General features: G+C 37.1%; 1 protein-coding gene across 2 annotated transcripts in view; it reads left to right on the top strand.

The window, feature by feature from the left end:
• The window catches only part of COL12A1 (collagen type XII alpha 1 chain), a 110,768-nt gene that overhangs the window by 49,530 nt on the left and 43,553 nt on the right, over positions 1–17,685 (top strand). For both annotated transcript variants that reach the window (XM_058307047.2, XM_058307048.2), the window contains exons 24-36: positions 231–373; positions 699–828; positions 2,746–2,882; positions 4,002–4,131; positions 6,613–6,752; positions 6,990–7,122; positions 7,230–7,256; positions 7,604–7,746; positions 10,240–10,369; positions 10,803–10,942; positions 11,366–11,495; positions 16,326–16,468; positions 17,550–17,679. In XM_058307047.2, coding sequence (XP_058163030.1) covers positions 231–373; positions 699–828; positions 2,746–2,882; positions 4,002–4,131; positions 6,613–6,752; positions 6,990–7,122; positions 7,230–7,256; positions 7,604–7,746; positions 10,240–10,369; positions 10,803–10,942; positions 11,366–11,495; positions 16,326–16,468; positions 17,550–17,679 — 1,656 coding nt within the window. The remainder of the gene's footprint in view (positions 1–230; positions 374–698; positions 829–2,745; positions 2,883–4,001; positions 4,132–6,612; positions 6,753–6,989; positions 7,123–7,229; positions 7,257–7,603; positions 7,747–10,239; positions 10,370–10,802; positions 10,943–11,365; positions 11,496–16,325; positions 16,469–17,549; positions 17,680–17,685) is intronic.

Genomic DNA, 17,685 nt, shown 5'->3' with positions numbered 1-17,685 from the left:
AGTTTTCCCTCTATGGAATAGTTGTAACATGCCAGCCTGAGTTATGAGGTGGCAATGAAAAATGTTTTGTGTGTGTGTGTGTGTGAAAGGATTATATTAGCCATCATTGATTTCTCATAGCAACTGATTCTCTAACATATACAAATGTCAATAATTAAATAGGAGACACACATTAAAAAATGAGTAGAATTACAGGACTTAGACTGATGTTAGCTTTTATGTTCTGATAGTGCCAGTCCCTGTAGTCAGCCTGAACATATATGATGTTGGATCGACCACCATGCATGTGCAGTGGCAGCCCGTGGGAGGAGCTACTGGCTACACCTTGTCGTACGAACCTACCAAGGCCACAGAGCCAACCAAGTCCAAAGAGGTAGGAGACTTTTGTTTCTTTTTCTGGAGACTACAGTTTGAAAGAGTCTCCACTATACTCCAATTACCTATGTACTCATATCTAATTTTACACACAATACAGAAAGATAGAAAATTAGATTTGTGGTCTGTGACATTTTAGAAAATACTGGCATGAAAAAGTCACTGCAGTAGTTATGGATGAAAAATAAAGGCTGTTCTGTTATAATTTAGTTATGAAAATAAGTTTCAATTGGTTATTTTCAGTACGTGTAAATGTTTGATTTGAATGCCTTCTTTCCCTTCGGTTTTGTGCGCGCCAAACCGTCTTGTATATCCATATGCAGATGCGTGTGGGGCCCGAAGTGAGCAATGTGCCGTTGACTGACCTCCTGCCCAACACTGAGTATGCAGTTACGGTCCAGGCTCTTCTGCACGATCTCACGAGTGAACCTGTCACTGTTCGGGAAGTCACCTGTAAGATATGGCTAGTTTTTCATCCCTTCTTATTGCTGTTAACATAATGTTCGTTAGGGTTTTTCTTTTACTCACTGATGCTAGTGATAATTTCATAATGTGTGCGTAACTTAACTGAGTTATTGCTTCTGACAATTGAGAATAAATATCTTAATTCTTGCCTATGTCAGCATCTTAAATTGATTCTAGGATGCACAGTTGTTTTTTTTTTTCCAGATGTTGGGATGTATCTTATAATCAATGATGTCTTACAGTTGCTCTTAGCTAGGTTTTAAGCAGGGCATAGAACATAAAATAATGGTGCATCTTTTAATTTATGGTGTCTTAGATCCATGAAATATTTTGCTAAGGATGGGAAAGTTGGATGAAGAAAATGAAAGGTTTAAGATCAAGATATCCCAGGTTATTGTTGAAGTAGAAATTCTATGGAATGTTTGAATAAGTCTGCTTCCAGAAAGTGAATTAATCAATTCATCCAATCCAAATAACTTTTTGAACATCTATTATATGCCGGTCTCTGTGCTAGGAGTTAGAAATACAAAAAAGTGCTCAAGTATATGAAATGCCAATAAATAATACAAAACAGCTCCTTTAAGGTTTGCTCTTCTGTGTATTGATCAGCCTTTTTTGGTGTGTGCTTCAGGCTTGTTTCCCTAACATTTTAGGTGTTTCTTTTGGGAAAAGTGACAATGATTGCATTTAGGATTCTTGCCTTACCTAGCTGGCAGTTTTGTTTCATGCTTAGAGAAGTGGGCCTGCTGAGATAGAAGCCTTGACTTAAATTTGGTGAGTCCCAGCTCACATTTCTAAGGAAGTAAAGAAGTTGGAAGGAAAGTTCAAGGTTAGTAAAAGGGACTGAGAAAATAGAAGCATGCTGGCTGAGGCAGAGAAAAGATAGAGCATCTGTTGAGTGGATCAGTATAAATACATTGATTAACAAATAGATATTTATTAATCCATCTTTTATGTGTAAGGTTCTGTCTGAAGCTCATTTGTAGAAATGAGTAGCGAAAGATGGAAAGAGTGGGGAGCCAGTCAGGGATGGAGACACATGATCTGAGTGTACTGGGAGAGAAGAGCCAAGTTTCCCAGCAGGACAATGAGAAATGCAGCCACAGGTTTGGATATGGTGTTGGAATGCACCAATGAAGGAAGAGGGTGCAGAGAGATACAGGGAAACAGAAATATTGAAGGGATGGAGGTGCAGAAACTTGGGAGTGGAGGTAGAGATATCAGGAAGAAAGATGGACAGAGTCCACATGAGAGACAAAGGAAAATGGCCGATTGACAGCTTGAGAGAAGGTGATACAGCTCGCATAAGGAGAGAAAACTTCTCCATTCATTATACCCTCTCTGCCTCTTAAAGCTAAAGCTTTGTTTGACTTGATAAATTTGTCATTTGGATTTTCTTCTAACCATTTAAACTTCTGTGGCCCTTTTTATAAGCTTATTGACTGCTAAATTTTGGTCCATCTTAATTCCTCACTCTCATAGCCATTTGCTTTTCTATCGCAATCTTAGAGTTTAACGCTGTGTTTTTGTTTTCTATCTTAACTTATTGAAATAGCTGGTAATGAAACACTAGCCGTATATTTACATTAAAGAGTGATGGCTAAAAAATAAGTAAGCTTATTTAAATTGAGTGGAAGAAGGTCAAAGTAGAAATGACAAGTTAGAGTTGTAATAAAATTTAAAGTTACCCTATTTTAAAAAAACCTTCTGAAGCAGAATTCAGCTGTATCTGGCAGAATTATGGTACTTTTATTGTTATAACTGTTTAACTGTTTTTTTTCCTAGTTATTTGGCTGCATACCTTTAAGTTTTCTTCAAACAACTTCTTGAAAATTTATGTGGATGTTTTAGAGCTTTGTGACTGAGAACTACATTTGGACCTAATAATATCTTGTGCTTCTCCAGTGCCTTTACCCAGCCCTCGAGACTTAAAACTCAGAGATGTGACTCATAGCACAATGAACGTTGCTTGGGAACCTGCACCTGGAAAAGTGCGTAAATATATTGTACAATACAAAACACCAGAAGAGGATATCAAAGAGGTAAGTTGGAGATTAGAAAGGATTTTTGGGAATATTTATTTTCCTAGTACACTTAACAAAATAATTCGTAATAGGTGTAGATGAATCATGCTTTGAATTCTTGTCACTTTATTAATATGGTGTTGAAAACTTGTGAGATTAATAAAGCAATTTTTGAAAATCTGATGATATATTGGACTGTCTAGAGTTTTAGTGTAGAAATGTTTTGCTGTGTGATATAAAATCTCAGAAACATCATCCCTCAGGAGTTAAGGAGTTATAGAATCTAGATGGTATTTTCTTCTTATCCAGATGCCTTATATGGTACTCTACAGTCTATGACTTACTTAAATGTTGTAATAATGTTTCTAAAAATAAAAATTAGAAGGGGAAGAAGGAAAAAAAGAGGGGACCAGAGAATAGGAAGATAAAATGGTTGAGTAGAACAGAGAAAAAGGATGAATGTATTGTTAGGTGAGTTTCTCTTTGGGTGTGAGCTTTTTTGAGATGATGCTGGGCCAACATGGATCTGTTTCCATGACTTCCAATGCAAAGTGAGTGCAAACTGAGGGGAGTTTACTGGCAAATGGGCTTAAAATTGGTGTGTGCTTGGAAAGACAATGTCAGAACCTTGGAGGCATTTGTGGAACATGGAGATAGTTTCTCTTAGCACTCAGTTAGATTCCCCTGGGCCGTTTGTGGGTTATACGAAAGGAAATTTATACCTATACTCATATTTACTTAACCCTGAATTTCAATTTCAAAAGGAGTATAATGGCCAGTGAGCCTCACAGGTTTCTTTTGCATTGCAAATGAGAAAATGTACCAGAGAATATTTCTGAGGAAACTAGGTAGTGATACAAAGAAGAATTGGTGAGAAATTGTTACATTGTCTGAATCCACGGGCAGACACCATTTACCATAACTTAGTGTAAGGTTTGGCTCTTCTACCTGTGTTGCTTCCATATTGGAAATATTTAAACTGTGTCCAGTTACTGGATTTTTATACAAATTGGAAAACACTGCTTTTTTTGGTTTTACAATTCTTAGGCTCTTGTGCCCACAGGTATAGTACACAACAAAGAGAAGTCTGAACTAAACCCATTGAGAAAATAGTTCCAGCCTCTATTTGTGTTATAGGTAGAGGTGGATCCATCACAGACCAGCATCCCCCTCAAAGACCTCATTTCACAAACCCTGTACACAGTCAGCGTTTCTGCAGTGTATGATGAGGGGATGTCTCCCCCAGTGACTGCTCAAGAAACTACCCGTGAGTTGTGATCACATTTTATTTATAATTGGGAAACACCACTTAACATGCATGTGTAACAACCTGCTTGGTCAATTTATTTCTTAACGCTATTTTTGCCATTGTCTAATAACATTTGTATTTATAGATATTTTTTCACTTGTTTTATTTGGAACAAAGTATCCTATCTACTTTGTTTCCATTCCTTTTTTTTTTTTTAAAGATTTATTTTTATTTATTTAATTTCCCTCCCCTCCCCCGGTTGTCTGTTTCCTGTGTCTTTTTGCTGTGTCTTGTTTCTTTGTCTGCTTCTGTTGTCGTCAGCAGCACAGGAAGTGTGGGCGGCGCCATTCCTTGGCAGGCTGCTCCCTCCTTCGCGCTGGGTGGCTCTCCTTATGGGTGCACTCCTTGCGCGTGGGGCTCCCCTACGCGGGGGACACCCCTGTGTAGCACAGCACTCCTTGCGCGCATCAGCACTGTGCATGGGCCAGCTCCACACGGGTCAAGGAGGCCCGGGGCTTGAACTGCGGACCTCCCATGTGGTAGACGGACGTCCTAACCACTGGGCCAAAGTCCGTTTCCCTGTTTCCATTCCTTTTATGATATTTTCTATCCTGGTTAATTTTTCTAGTCTACACTGTCACTAACTCATGTTCTAGATACTTAATTGGTGTGTGTCCTTGGGGGGGTGTAGTGGGAAAGTAGGAAGAAAACATTCTTGATTTCTTGATGCATGTTGGATATTTTCTCTGGAAAAAATGCATTAATTATCACATTTTTTTGAGCTGTTGCTATATGTAAAGTGCTGTCAGGGTCCTAAAACATAAACATTTTTGCCCCCAGCAGTTCATGATTTAGTTGTGGAGATATAAAAATATTAATTAATGATATATAAGATCATATGAGGAAGTGGCACTAGATTGTGCATTCTTGGATTTCAGAGGCTCAGTGGCTTCTCCTTTTGTGCCCTGCTTTCCCTGCATGATCAGGGCATCTTGTCAAATGTCACAGCCTGCTCCTTAACTTCAGGCATATCCATTTCTCCCTTCTCAACTCTGCTATTTTCTTACTACATCATATGTCTTGGGATTTCATTTGCCTTCTTTTTTTTTTTTTCATTTGCCTTCTTGGATCAGTTCTTACCTGGTAAGTGTCATGGGTAGAAGTGAGAATTGATGCATATGAGTAGACTGATAGTTTGCTTGAGTATAAAAAGTGTGGTAAAGAGAAAAAGTCAGGAGAAGACAAGTGAGAGCAGGTTATTTTGCATACTAGATTAATATTTTCAATATATATTTTAATCCTTAAGATTTCCTAATAACTTTTAGATAACATTCCAAAAAGGGCATCCTTAACAGTTAATTTGTTTTGCATTTGTTCTGGTGGAAGTTGTGCCACTTTCTTGATATTAATGGGCCCTTTCATTGTAATTATTGGATACAAATTTTCAACAACTCTAAGTTTTGTGTGGTTGGCTTTGGTTACCAAGACATAGAGAATTAATTAACAGTGTAAGCTCAGGACTGGTGCAAGACATTCCAAATTGCTTGGACTGAAAATCAACTAGGGTGCCTGATCAATTAAGGGGATTTTAATTGGGATTCCAGTTGTCATTAGTGCCTCTGGGGTTGTCCCTGCTCTCTGGTGAGAGTCATTATAGTCTGATTTATATTGTGTTTAAAGTTTGGGTTCTGGAGGGAAAAGCTTATACATGGATTACTTAGAGCATTTCACTTTCAAAGTATCTTTCCTGTGGTAAAACTCCCAGGTTGGAATTCACTGTATGTTTTAAGGCAGATATGTTCTAATCAACTGTCAAAACAATACTTTTAGCATTGTTTAAAGTAATGTGGACATTCTCATTTCAAACCAGTAGTGAAGTATGTATTTTTTAAAAAAAGTAAAAATGAAGCTTTTCTTTTGGATATTAGTATAACAATTCTGGAGTTTATATACAGCAATATAGCAGTTTCTTTTGGTATCATCTTAATGCCTAATGGAGCTACACACTTAGTTTATGCCATTCTTGGGCAAGAAGCAGGAATTCTTAACCCAGGGTCCAAGTATCTCCTTGTGGTCACTGATGGACTCAAGAAGGTCCATGAACTCTATATTATATACCAGGCTTTGTGCTTATGTGTATTGTTGTGTGAAAAAGTTCATGACTTTCTTTCATTAGGTTCTCAAAAAATTTTAGGCATAAAAAGGTTAGAAACCATTGAGTTCAAAGAGGATTACTAAGTGATATCATTTAAAAAAACCCATTATAATGCAATAATTTTATATTCTATGACTGCTACATCCATACGGTATTCTGCAGTTTTCAGAGCACTATCTTATATCTATTTTTCAAATGAACTAAATTGGTGTGCTCTTTGGTCCTAAGCAATGCATTCAATCAGATTTTCCATGTCTATTAAAATAAAACAATGCAATTTTATTATATTAAATTAAGTTTGTAGACCTCATTCAAAAATTTAGTTCCATCTTTTCTCATGATAGGAACTGTGCCAGCGCCAACAAACCTAAAGATTACTGAAATAACACCAGAGAGTTTTAGGGGAACTTGGGATCATGGAGCTTCAGATGTGTCTCTCTACAGAATAACCTGGGCACCTTTTGGAAGCCCAGATAAAATGGAGGTAGGGTTAGCTCTCTTTATTATTACATCCCTCTTTTTATATAGGGAATCTTGTTTAAAATATGCATTACCTCTGTTGCTGGATTAGCACCCTTTCTAACTAGTGATGTTTGAGCTGGCATGCATTAAATCAGGAGGAACATCTGGCTGATTGATTTCAACAAACTGCCTTTGTGTGTGCATGATATAAGTAGTGACTTAGTTTTATGTGGGTATGTTTTTTTCTTCTTCCTCCAAGACCATCGTAAATGGAGATGAAAATACTTTGGTGTTTGAAAACCTGAACCCAAACACTCTCTATGAAGTTTCAGTTACTGCCATCTATCCTGACGAGTCAGAAAGCGATGACCTGATTGGCAGTGAGCGCACATGTAGGTTTTCAGCACTCAAATAGGACACTGTAATTTTAAAGTTAATCTAAAAAAATTAGAGCTATAGCTATATTAGTAACTCTTACCCAAACTCTGTTTTCTTTTAGTACGTTTGATACCCTTAACAACACAAGGTAGGAATTTCATTTCCTGAACTGTATGCGTGAATATGTAAGTAAGGAATGAATAAATGAATGAATGAGTGAAAAATACAACAATGTAGTCCATCAGGAACAGGACTTCTTTTTAAATTTTAAGGTGTTCAATGGAGTCACTCTTAAATAAGACTTTCTTGAAAACCTTTGCTTTGCCATACTACTTGTTGAGTTGTCCTTTAAGATTCACCAACCAGTATGTCTGATGGGGTCAAATTTAGTTCTAAACCCAGAAGTGGAGAATTCTATTATCCTTGGGAGCACTGCGTATTTTTTGGAAGTATTGTTCTATGTGCTGACTCTGTTTTTCAACAATTCTCTTACAGCTCCAAAAAGTGGCCCACGAAATCTTCAGGTATATAATGCATCATCTAACAGCTTGACTGTCAAGTGGGATCCTGCTAGTGGTCGTGTGCAGAAATACAGAATCACTTACCAGCCTTCAACAGGGGAAGGCAGTGAACAAACGGTAATTTGTTTTGTAAAAATGATAACTTGGACAAATTCTACCTTTTCCTCTTCTAACTCCTTTCACCCTCAATGTTTAGTTGTCATTCTTACTTTTAAAGGGACTTGGATTTACCATATTGAATACAACAGTTTGACTGTCTAGCTGCCAAGCCATCCCTGATGGAGACTCATGGGATGTTTCATGAGAGGCAATGGTGACTTCTCACAGTGGCCTCAAAGCATCATGAATGTGCCTCATTTCATCTACATTTATGTTAAAGCCTATTCGTGTTGAATTATCAGTGAAGGTGTCAAGGCAATTTTTGAGTCCTCTTGATTTTCATTCCATACCTCTTTGAGTTAATCAAGTACTGAAGATTTGAAATTATAAAGTTTAATTTCTTTTATTGATTACAATTTTTCTGTTTTTTTTTTCCTTTATGTTTTAGGGTATCTCCTAGATGGCGTGTTTCCAGGTCTGGGAACATGTTCTCTTGACTCTTACTGATTATTATTTTTTAATTATCCAAAATGAGTTGCCCTGGAAAGATGCTATGGCTGTAAATTCAGCCTTCATCTTTATCCTTCCTGTCTTCCTTTATTTAACATGCCTCTTGTCCATTCACCTTGCTTGCTTTCATTGTCTGTCTTTGGACCTTCTTCAGCTTTACCTTTTATGACTGCATGCATTATGCTAGGTCAGGAAGCCCTATGATTTTTACACAGATGGGGTGATGCTTCAATTTATTTCAAATACCTTTCTTGGTGAGGTCCAGAAATTTGTTGCCTTTTTGCTACAATATTTGCTCCAATAGTCTTAGAGAGACATATATTATTAACCTTTAGCTATCTGACTTGTTGAGCTCCAGCAACTAGATCATGCTTTTTATCCATTTGGAGGTCTTAACAGAAGTATATATTGGCAGTGGTTAAAGTTATGTGAGAAGGCTCTTATAATACATGGTAAGCAATTAGAAACCCTTTCACCCCCAGTCTAATTTTTTGCTTAGTATTTTGAAGCTTCCATAGTCTAGTCTTAGGTAGTGTGATGCATTTGGATTGAGTTTTATCTATTTTAGTTAAATAGGTTAGCAACAATAAACTAAACATCAACTATAATCAATGAACTTTTATATAAATAAGATAAAATAAATTTTATGGACTGATATTTTAATTTCAGAAACAGAATTTCTTTTTTATTTGTACCAGGTCAGATTTAGATGAAACTATAAAGTAGTTGAAGCTCATTCTTTGTGTTTACCTCTTGGTAAACTGACCCATCAAATACTTCTCCTCTCTTTTATTGTTTCTTAGTTGCTTGTTATAATTAGAAAGTGTCTCATAAATGTGTCTTCTGGAAACTATTAACTGAAAATACTTAAGGTTTATTATTCTTAGGAATATTTGCATTTTAATGATATCCCATAAATAATCAAAGCAATGTAACACTAACGTTAGAATTCTTTGGAGGGTTGAGGGACTCACGGAAAAATTGGTAGACACCACTCTGCTTACTCATCAGGCAAGTTCTACTAAGTAGATACTTTTAGATTTGTGAAGTAAGGAATTTTTATGAAAATGACTTGTACTGATAGTCATACTTTTTTCAAATATTGAATTTATTAAAATTAGCCACCATAGTTCAATTTTCTCATATTGAGGATGACTACAGTGCTTTGCTGAGATTTTCTGTGGAGCTCAGACTACTCGAGCAGATGGGTACTAAGTTAGAAACATCTGGACAGGACTAGTGCATCCATCTGTCCACATTTGCTTTCATTGGGGCAGCATGCCATTTTCATGCGATTTTAATTAGTATGGCATAAACATCTGAATTCAGTAGACTGTTAACAAATCGTACAAATTTTCTTTCAACAAGATATCTAGCTGGCCTTGAGCGATGAATAAATAACTTCAAACTCCATAATTGGAGGGGACTGCAAAGTTTCATACCAGAAGGCTGGTATCATGGAGCCTATTGGGAAGCCCTGGCTGAGTGTGGCCTGGCAGAGAGTCTGGCCATTTAGTTTATAGAGCTCATGCTTTCGGAGTGGCAGAGTTTTGGGGGAAACACCATGAGCCTTAGATCTTTTGCTGAATCATTTTATTGTGTTTCTGAAACAAATAAAAAACATCTGTTAAAAAAATAAGACTAATACCGAATGGTGTGGAGTCTTAATATTAGGCAATTCTTTGGTATCTTAAAGTTCATATGTAGCTCAGTTATGATTAAAACCTGTTTTTGGAAGAGTTCTGTGAAACGTGTTTTGGGTGAAATTTCACAGTGCTGCCAGTAACAAATTGAGGTCACTGGTTAAAAACTTAGAATCCTTTTTATGATTTGAGGTGCATATTTTACGTTTAAAATTATACCATATAATAGATAATCTAAGCCCTCACTATGGTATGTTTCCATTTGGCAAGTCTGAAACAGCTCTGTAGAAAGAGCTTGTCCTGACAGATTAGTGTGATGGAGAGAACAAGGCTGACACTTATCCCCGGTTTACTTAAGACAACAATAGGAGGACGGCAGAACAGCGTGGTCCTACAGAAGCTGAAGCCTGACACTCCTTACACGATCACTGTGTCCTCCCTGTATCCTGACGGTGAAGGAGGACGGATGACAGGAAGAGGCAAGACCAGTAAGTGAAACCAGAAGTCCTGTAGCCTCTTTAATAGTTGCCATTGGAATGAAATTACATCTTTTTCCATAAATATTGGGGTGACACAAAGTTTAACTAATCTTTTAAAATGCATTTTAAATCTGGCATCAATTGTATTTAACATCCTTGCTTCAAGTGTTCGGTCTCGATACACGGAAAAAGAGGTTTATTACTTTCTAGGATGAAAAAAGCAATATTTTGGAGTCAGAATATTTTGTGGTGGTGGAGAGACAAGATATGAGCACTTGTTAATCACAGACATTCATTCATTTATTCTCTACTTCAACAAATATTTATAGCAGGCCGGCTCTGTGGACAATGGTCTAGGGTGCCTGGGAGATATCAATGAACACGTGTTTCACGCACGCTTGGTTGGTAGGACAATCCTTGATGTGGTATCTGTGCATTTCAGAACCTCTGAATACTGTGAGGAACTTACGAGTGTATGACCCGTCTACCAGCACCCTGAGTGTTCGCTGGGACCACGCAGAGGGAAATCCTCGTCAGTACAAGCTCTTCTATGTACCAACAGCAGGTGGTCCAGAGGAAATGGTAATAACTTATAGTAGTGGAAAATGCTAGTTTTAAAAAACTGTAGCTGAATGATTTAAAAGTAGAATTAAAGGAGTTAATCAATTTGCTTTAGAACTGAAGAAGAAGCTTTTATTTGTCTCATAGAAATTACATAAATGTTGGTGCCTGAGGGGTAGGGGGATTGTGTGGTTGGGATGGTGGGGAGAAGCCATCATCCCAGGAAGGTCTAAAGGGGTTTCATAAGGTGAGCGTAGGAGACTAAAGAAGTCTTCACAATCTCTCATAACAGTTTACTTGGGGGTGCAAAAATATATCCCAATATTTCAGACCTTGCTTTTTGACTTGATCTTGAGTTAAATAATCTTGATTATTATATTGGTTAAAGGATGATTCCTTTTACAAGTTTTTCAAATTAAGTGCTTTATGTTTAAAAATCTTTAGGTTCCAATCCCTGGGAATACCAACTATGCTATTCTTAGGAATCTGCAGCCTGACACACCATACACTGTTACAGTAGTTCCTGTTTATACTGAAGGTGATGGGGGACGCACGTCAGATACTGGAAGGACATGTAAGTGAAAAGGCAGTAACATTTCACTTTTCATTACAAATGTTTTCAATTATACAGGTACTATAGGCCCATTAAAAATTTTTGGAAACTTCAGAATGATAGAATAAAAATTGTAAAAATTATTGAAAGTTTACCTCCCAAACACTACCAACTGTTAACATTTTGGCTTATGGAATAACAAATTCATAATGACATTCTCCTTTTAAAATGATCATTTCAGGATCTAGAAATGTGTATGTAATCATCAGTATGCTACTTCACTTGTTCTCTTTCACTACTAAATTCATTGAGTTTTGCTTTGTGCCTTAAATTTGAATGAAGCATTGTTTTATAAATGGCATTCATAGTGTAAATTGTTGAATCTGTTCATCACATTTATTGGTTTGCTGATGAAGTGCTTTTAGGCATTAAAAAATCTCTTTACTTTGATTTACCATAAATATCCTGAGAAAGCAGTTTATAGAGGTTTTACTATTCTTTGTAAAATAGTTTAAAGATATTTTAAAAAATATTGTACTTAATTTTTATTAGAGAAGTTGTAGGTTAACAGAAAATCTTGCATAAAATACATAAAATATAGGGTTCCCATACACCACCACCCTATTATTAACCCCTTACATTAGTGTGGTATACTTGTGACAATTCATGAAAGAACATTTTAATAATTTTACTGTTAATTATAATTATACTGATAATTATTGTCCATCATTTACAACAGGGTTCACTGTTTGTGTTATAAAGTCTTATGCTTTGTTTATTTCTAAACTTTTTATTCTAGTAATATAAAAAACAACCTAAAATTTCCCCTTTTAACCACATTCATGTATATAATTTAGTGCTGTTAATTACATTCACAAGGTTGTACTTCCATCACTACCATCCGTTACCAAATTTTGCAATCAACTGAAATAGAAACTGTGTACAACTCCAGCATTAACTCCCCATTCCCTACCCCCAAATGGCCCCTGGTACCCTATATTTCAGAGTCTGACTCTATGAGATTACTTATTCTAATTATTTCATATTAGTGAGATCATATAATATTTGTTGTCGTGTATCAGAACTTCCTTTATAGTACTCAATAATATTTCATTATACGTATATATCACATTTCATTTATCCTTCATTGTTTATGGCATGGGTTCTTAACAACTGGTCAAAGTGCTTGAATTTAAATAAAAAAAAATTATTCTTGTGGGGATGTGTTGTTGTGGGAGTGATGTACTTATTGAATAATACACAATATAGTATGGACTTAGTAAGGGGTCTGTGGTTTTCACCTGACTGGCAAAGTGGAAAAAAAGTTTAAGAACCCCTGGTTTATGGACACTTGGGTTCTTCCCACCTTTTTTTTTTTAAAGATTTTTTAAAAAAAATTTATTTCTCTCCCCTTCCCCCCCACCCCAGTTGTCTGCTTTCTGTGTCCATTTGCTGTGTGTTCTTCTGTGACTGCTTCTATCCTTATCAGTGGCACTGGGAATCTGTGTTTCTTTCTGTTGCATCATCTTGCTGTGTCAGCCCTCTGTGTGTGCGGCGCTATTCTTGGGCAGGCTGCACTTTCTTTTGCACTGGGAAGCTCTCCTCATGGGGCACACTCCTTGTGTGTGGGGCTCCCCTACTTGGGAGACACCCTTGCATGGCACGGTACTCCTTGCATGCATGAGCACTGCACATGAGCCAGCTCCACATGGGTCAAGGAGGCCCCAGGTTTGAACCGTGGACCTCCAATGCGGTAGGTGAACGCCCTATCCATTGGGCCAAGTCTGCTTCCCTCTTTCCACCATTTGACTATCATGAAAAGGCTCCCTCAGTTTTGATGGACGGTTTTGCCATGTAAAGAACTTTGGCTGTCAGTTTTTCTCTTTTGGTACCTTGAAGATCATACCACTGACTTCTCACCTTCCTGGCTTCTGATGAGAAATCAATCTTATTGAGAATTCCTTTTAGGTGATGAAACCCTTTTCTCTTGCTGCTTTCAGAATTCTCTCTTTATCTTTGGCATTTGACATTCTGCTTAGTGTGTGTCTTGGAGTAGGTCTATTGGAATTTATTCTGTTTGGAGTACATTGTGCTTCTTGGACATGTATATCTTTCATAAGATTTGGGAAATTTTTCGTCATTATTTCCTCAAATATTCTTTCTACCCCTTTTCCCATCTCTTCTTCTTCTAGGACACCCCTGATGCATATGTTTACACTTCATGCTGTCATTCAAGTCCCTGGGACAGTCCTCAATTTTTTTCTATTCTTTTCTTTATCCTTCTATCTGTATGATTTTGGCTGTACTGTCTTCTAGTTCACTTATTCTTTCTTTTGCCTGTTCAAATCTGCTGTGGTATGCCTCTAGTGTTTTTTAAATCTCCATTATTGTGCCTTTCATTCCCATAATTTGTTATGTTTCTTTTTTATATTTTCTAATGTAAAAAGAAGCTCACACATTGATCTTAATATCCTTTTTTTTTTTGCTCACACATTGTCTTAATATCCTTAGCTCTATATACATCATTAGTTTATTTCTATTAATATTTTCCTTCGTATCCTTGAATTGATTTAGATTTGTTTGAACTTCTTTGATGAGTTGTTCCAAAGTCTATGTCTCCTCTAAAAGTTTTAATTTCTTCTCTCGGCGGAGCCATATCTTCCTTTTTATTGTAATTTTGTTGTTGATGGCTGGGTATTTGATTATTTTTATATGGTAACTCTGAAGGTCACTTTCTCCCTTTTGCCTAGGGTTTTATTGTACATTGGCTATGCATTAAGGCTCTTCTTTTGATGCTTGGTCCACCTTATACTGGACCTTTAGAGTAGCCATGTTTAACTGTTCAGATTTTCTTAGATATTCTGTACCAGATTCTTGCCCTGGATATGTGGAACAACTTTTAAGATTTCCCTTTTATGTGCAATTGTTTCACTTCCAGGAGAAAGCTTCCTTTCCTCTGTCCCGTCTCTGGGAACACTGATCTGTTCTGCTTGTTTTTGTGCAGATTTTTCTCCCCAGCTCCTGTGATTTGTTTCACTTCTTTCCCTTTTTAATTACACTTTCCAGTTCTCAAACCTTTCCTGCCTTACAGCAGTTAAGTTCCTGTGCCCTTTTTTTCCTATGAGAATATTATGCCTTTGTTTACTTCCCTGTTAAGATATCCCATCCTGGAGATCCAGAAAAGTTCTTTTTTTCCTTTTACTTGGTCCAGCAATCACAGCCTGGGCTGAGTATGTACACTTCTTGTCAACAGTTCTGTTATGCTCTCTTTTTCCCCTAAGGGAACTTTTGCAGGTGACGCTCCTTAGATGCTTGTTTTATGCCCTTGTATTTGTGGGCTTGGGTCCTTGTGCCTGAGTATGTATGCAGTTCTAACTCATTGCTGTGAGTGGCTTCTATGGTGTGCATCACAGGCAGGAGGTGCCTGCTGCTTCTGTGCAACTCCCAAACTGTGTGGAACCAACTGAGGTGGATGGGTGCAGACTGGCTGGTCTAGTTCCTAGCTCTTTGAACTTTTATATGTGTGTGTGTATGTGTATGTATTTCGATTCAGCATTTGTGGAGTACTTCTGTAGTCTCTATTATCTTCTAGAGTTCCAAGTCAGTGGTATGTCCTTATATTAGTATATTTTTAGGGGAGACTTTTCTATGGAATTTCTTATGTTGTCATGTTGATGATATCACTACTGTTTAAATATTTTTGTGCATGCTTATAAATATTTCTTTGGCTTTAAAATATTCTTACTGTGGCTAAAGAGAAGCAAGCATAGTTAAGGTCCTTTGATAAAAGACTAGTGGTCTAGAAAGATGATGTTATTGACTAAACTGAGTTTATTATTAATATATGGATTTAAGTTATATGTTTTTCTAATTCTTTACTGGTTCAGTTCATTAACAACTGAGTTTATCTTTTATTTCTTCCCCCTTTCTTTGCTTTTTCTCTCCTCACAGAAAGCAATCAGTAGCTATTTCTTTTATGAAGAGTGAATGAGAAAAAGAATGACCGACTGAAACTAGCTGACTAAATTATATGCCTCCTAGCTGTTGTCAGGTTTTACTTAGAAGGCAAACACTGTTCTTTTCTCCTATCTTTCTGTTATCTATGTTGGAAAACTGAACCAACTTTTCCTGTTTCTTTTCTCTTGTCCTTTTCTGGGCAGTCTAGTTCTGTTTTTAGTAGGTTGTTTTTATCGGAAACAACTTTCCTTCCATATTGACATGTTAACTAACTGGCTGTATTTGGATTTGGAGATCTTTAATCCACTTTCCCATATAGACAATTCAGTGTTTAGGGAGGTGTTTAATTTCCTTGGCTGTTCAAGCAAATACCATCCAATGAGTTAGCTCACATTTTTGGGGCTAGGAAAAAGTCCAAATTAAGGCATCATCAAGGAGATGCTTTCTTCCCAATGACGGGCATTCTGGGGCTGGCTACTGGTGATCTTTTCCTGGCCTCCTCTGTCACATGGCAGTGTACATGGTGGCCTCTCTCTTCTCTTGTGGGTTCTGTTAACCTTTACCTTCTTGCTTCCTGTAGCTTTCTTTCTATCTGTTTGAATTTCATTCTGCTTATAAAGGATTCCAGTACCAGGATTAAGGCCCATCCTGGTGAAATTGAACCACACCTTAACTGAAATAACCTCATTAAATGATCATATGTACAATGGATTCACACTCACAGGAATGGATTAAGTTTAAAAAGTGTTTTTCTGGGAGTACATATATCCCCAAACCATGGCAAAAGGATAGTATTTTATCCTATTACAGATCTTAAGTTCTGAAAAAGTGAAAATAAAAGCTCCACATATATAAAAAGACTTAAGAAATAGGCACTGGTTTTCCTTTTCTCAGTGATGAGAGGACTGGCAAGAAACATCCAAGTGTACAATCCTACGCCAAACAGCCTTGATGTTCGCTGGGACCCTGCCCCTGGGCCTGTGCAGCAGTATCGTATTGTGTATTCTCCTGAGGCTGGCACAGGACCTTCCAAATCTGTAAGTAATTTTGTCTTCTTAGATTTCAGCAAAAAAATTTTGTAGATTCTCCTGTACTTCCTACCATGGCTTCTGGCTGGGAACAGAGAGCCAATTGTTGCTATGAGACTGCCTGTCATGGAAACTTCATTTCCTTGTGAATATAGTCTCATGTTTGTGCAATGTTTGGTAGCCTGTCGGAGTATATACCGCAAACATGGTAGGTTTCATGTGTATTATTCTTAAAAGATTGTAATGAATTAAAGGAGGTATCTTAAGGCTTAGTTAGCAAAAAGAATTTGGGAAAATGCAAATCAGTTCTATGAGTTGAAAACCCATGTAATAAATGCAAGTCATTGCTAAACCTTGTCATTATGGGCTTTAATTGTAAAGTACAAATGCCTGTTATGGAAATGTCTTAAAGTTTGCCTTCGCTACCTCTTAAAATTGCCTGATCTGTCTTCAATTCATAGTTCTATTTGGTTTTCTTTGTAAATTAATAATTTAGAAGTCAGAAATTACTAATGAGAATAAATATAGAATCGGAACATCTAAGTGAAAGTAAATTTATAGACTAATTTAAATGACAGGTCTTAAAGATAAACACTGATGATGAGCAAAGATAAACAAATAAGCAATACACATGCTCTGTGAGATTGTCAGTTTTCATGTCCCTTTGTATAGTATGATATATATAAGCAACTTTTGCTGTTACCTCTTGCATGATGGTGCTCTCTATTTTAATACAAAATCACCTCCCAGTGTGTGAATCCCTTCTCTTATATGTATCTCACATTCAAGATGTTCTTTGTGTAAATATCATGGGCTGTAAATGTAATATTTGAAAATATTTATAATAAGCATAAATGGGAGAAAATTGAAGATGTTTAGGATCAAGTGTGTGCTAACATTTTTGGAAAGTGAATTTCTGGAAATAATTTGCATCTAATGGTGCAGCCTGGGCAGATCTAGTGGGGAAGCACAGTTGGCTTTGATGTGTCTGGATAAGTCTTTTAGTATTATCTGATCATACTGACTAACTGAAGACTTGGTGTGTGTTTGGGTTGTTGTCAGGCAGAATTTGGCATTTCTCCCTCTCTAGATTGTAGTGCCAGGAAATACTCGCATGGTGCACCTGGAGCAGCTGCTTCCTGACACCCCCTATTCTTTGAACATCGTGGCTGTCTACTCAGATGGAGAGGGGAATCCCAGCCCTGGCCAGGGCCAAACATGTGAGG

The sequence above is a fragment of the Dasypus novemcinctus genome, chromosome 11 (assembly GCF_030445035.2).
Source record: "Dasypus novemcinctus isolate mDasNov1 chromosome 11, mDasNov1.1.hap2, whole genome shotgun sequence".
NCBI lineage: Eukaryota > Metazoa > Chordata > Mammalia > Cingulata > Dasypodidae > Dasypus > Dasypus novemcinctus.
This window is presented reverse-complemented; position numbering and strand designations above follow the sequence as displayed.